The 3,183-nt window shown below is 47.0% G+C and overlaps 1 protein-coding gene across 1 annotated transcript; it reads left to right on the top strand.

Annotated features, from left to right (window-relative positions):
* The first annotated feature begins 2,638 nt into the window (after window positions 1–2,638).
* On the top strand, window positions 2,639–2,851 carry LOC141817466 (uncharacterized). Its single transcript, XM_074705103.1, has one exon. It carries the CDS (start codon window positions 2,639–2,641, stop codon window positions 2,849–2,851), a length of 213 nt encoding a protein of 70 aa, XP_074561204.1.
* The last annotated feature ends 332 nt before the right edge of the window (window positions 2,852–3,183 follow it).

The raw sequence follows: 3,183 nt of genomic DNA, 5'->3' as shown, positions 1-3,183 counted from the left end.
TTCTACACTTTTCGGTGTCAACACCCATACGTAGAGGTCCTTTTCCAAGGAGAGTGATCAGAAATGATCAAGTAAAATAGCAAGAAGGATATGAATCCAGTGGAGATATCTGAGAATGGGGATATTCTCGTGGCTTGAATGACTGTATTACTCGTCAGACTGCTAGTTAGAGAAGTGTCAAAGAGAATGATAAAATAAAATAACTGGAGGGGTTGGAGTCCATGGGCCGGAGATATTCCCACAGGGGATATTCTCGCGGCCTGGATAACAAGCTAAGAATGTTTCCTAGCAGGGATGTTCCTATATTGTCAATTAGTCCCAAGCAATTTGGTCATTGTGCCTCCATAAGGATGATCCTAGGTCACGAACTTCTGAGTTGATGAATTTTAAATCCATGAACTTCCGAGTCCATGGACCTATGAGTCTACGGACTTCTTCCCAAGCCTCAAACCTCCGAGTCCACGAACTTCTGAATCCACGAACTTCCAAATCCATGGACCTCTGAATCCACAGACTTCTTCGTCCCAAGCCTCAAATCTGCAAATCCACACACAGGGGCGGCTCAAGCCCACGGAAGGCCCTAGGCGAAATTTTTTTTAAAATGATTGTTATTATTTTAAAAAAATTTCTCTTATCTTTTTTTGTTTGGACTTCTGACCGATAATGGTGGCCGTCTTCCTCGCCCCTCTGGCCGTGAGGCTCTCCGTCTTCCTCGCCCCACTGCCCCTGAATGATTCATCAAAAAAACTCGTATAACAGCTGTATCAAACACAAAAAATTACTATCTAAAAGCTAAATCTTAGCAACAATATTATTGAAAGAAGGAAAAGAAATTATCGGATCGGATCCGACGCCCAAATACAGAGTAAACGAAACACAATTAGTGAATCCGACGATCTGTAAACAGGACGATTAATCAGATCTGACGCGGCGCGGCAGGGAAGACGGTTTCGCCTACGTGGATTATTCGTCGGCCAGAGGGGCGAGGAACGGAGGAAGACGGCCACTCGGCCAGAGGCCAGAGGGGCGAGGAAGACGGAGAGCCTCACGGCCAAAGGGGCGAGGAAGACGGAGAGCCTCACGGCCAGAGAGGCGAGGAAGACGGTCAGAGGCCAGAGAGGCGAGGCCCTCGCGGTTTCGCCGGCGAGGAAGATGATCGAAGAAGACTGAAGACGGCCAGAGGGGCGAGTCCCTCTCGGTTTCGCCGGCGAGGAAGATGGTCGAAGAAGAGGGCCAGAGGGCTGAGGGGCGAGGCGGCGAGCTCGCGGTTTCGCCGTCGCCGACGAGGAAGACGGCCAGAGTGGGGAGGCGGCGAGCCTTGCAGTTTCGCCGGCGAGGAAGACGGCTAGAGGGGCGAGCCTCGCGGTTTCGCTGGCGAGGAAGACGGCCAGAGGGGCGAGCCTCGCGGTTTCGCCGGCGTCGGTGAGGAAGACCGAAGACCGTCGAAGCAGTGCTCGCGTGCGGCATGTCGCGTCGAACGGAGGTGTTGTCTTGCTCGTGCCTCGCTGATCGGTGCTCGCGTGCGCGTCGAACGAGAAGAGGGAGTCGAAATCTCGAAGACGGTAGATGATCATGTGATGGCCAGAGGGGAGATGAAGAGTCGAAGTCTCGAAGACTGTGTGCGCGTCGAACGAGAAGAGGGGACGCGGCGAGAAAGAATACGAACGGCTTTCCGGATCGGATTTTAACTCTCTACCATCCATTAATGATTAACCCTAAATATTTTTTTTTTGGGCCCCAAGTGAAACTGGGCCCTAGGCATAGGCCTTACCGGCCTATGCCTAAAGCCGGGTCTGTCCATACACTTCCAAGTTCATGAACTTTCAAGTCTACAAACTTTCGAAGTCATGAAGATTTTAACCGTTCTTGGGATGTACCAAAGGAGTTGTTCTCAAACTGTGAATTTCTCAAATTGTGAAATTTTGAAGTCACGTCTTGAACCGTCTGACAAATACCCGCCTGAGCATATCTACAGTGTATGCCAAGGCTGGGACTACGAGGCATATCAATTTCCCTTTTGTTTTACTCAGTTGCCCTCCTAAACTTCTTCTAACTTGTTTCATTTAAACAACGCACAATCGTAACTGTTTGGCTCGCAAGATTACATCAAAGCCGACCTATATATGCAAATACCAATGAGATTTGCATGATGGCGTTCATCTTAGTTTTGTCCTTTTCTGTGTTACACATTTCCTTTCACATTAATCTCCATACTTTTGGAATGTTACAACTTACACGCATCTACAACGACGGAAAAGAGGTACCACATCCCCATTGGCAGCATTCACAACTCCGCAGTTGCATTTTATATCGAAGGGTTCCTTGTAGATAAAAAAATCCATCAAAAAATAATAGCAAAGCCGAACAAATGAGAAAAAAAGGAGCACCAAAATGGTTACCAAGCGCAGGAAACAAACACCTGCAGGTGGCGGGCTAATAAAGCAAAGGTACGTAGAAAACAAAAGCAGCATGCACTAAAGGGACAGTAAATAGTAATTAAGATGGTGGCGTGAGCGAGGGGTGACCTTTGAGCATGGGTTTTGGATCTCGCCTTCTTTACCTCCCTGTTCAGCTACATCATCCTCAATTCCTATATAAAAAAGATTCAGAGCACTACGTTGAGCATCAAGGTAGAGGCATGGCGGATTGGGGGCCAGTGTTCATGGCAGTGATATTGTTCATCCTCCTCTCACCGGGCCTCCTGTTTCAAGTCCCTGGAAAGGCCCGGATCATAGAGTTCAGCAACTTTCAAACAAGTGGCGTCTCTATTCTCGTCCATTCCATAATCTACTTTGGCCTCATCGCCATCTTCCTCCTTGCCGTTCACGTTCATATGTACATTGGAAGCTGATCACTTTTCTTTATTATCATGGCCGGCCGGATGTTGGGAGCAGATGGACGGGATGGTTGCTGCTTGGTCTTGCTTTCTTGTTATTAGCTTCCTAATTGCCTTTGTTTCCTTACCTTATAATACAGCCGTTGATCGAGCTTGTTATTACCTTGTTGGAGTACTTTAAAGTTTTTATCATGAAATAAATAATTACTGTCTGCGCCTTTAAGTTAAAGTTAATATGTGGATTGTTTGCGTATGGTTCCAATTAAAGTTAAAGTTAATATGTGGATCATATTAAGTTAAAGTTAATATTTGATCGAGAAGATTCATTTTCCTCAACAATATCTCAT

This window comes from Curcuma longa, unplaced genomic scaffold, assembly GCF_044706935.1.
Source record: "Curcuma longa cultivar G26 ecotype Majalengka, Jawa Barat unplaced genomic scaffold, ITB_CL_G26_1.1 contig_20631, whole genome shotgun sequence".
NCBI classification, from domain to species: Eukaryota; Viridiplantae; Streptophyta; class Magnoliopsida; order Zingiberales; family Zingiberaceae; genus Curcuma; species Curcuma longa.
Note: the sequence above shows the minus strand (reverse complement) of the source record. Positions and strands in the feature narration are given on the sequence as shown.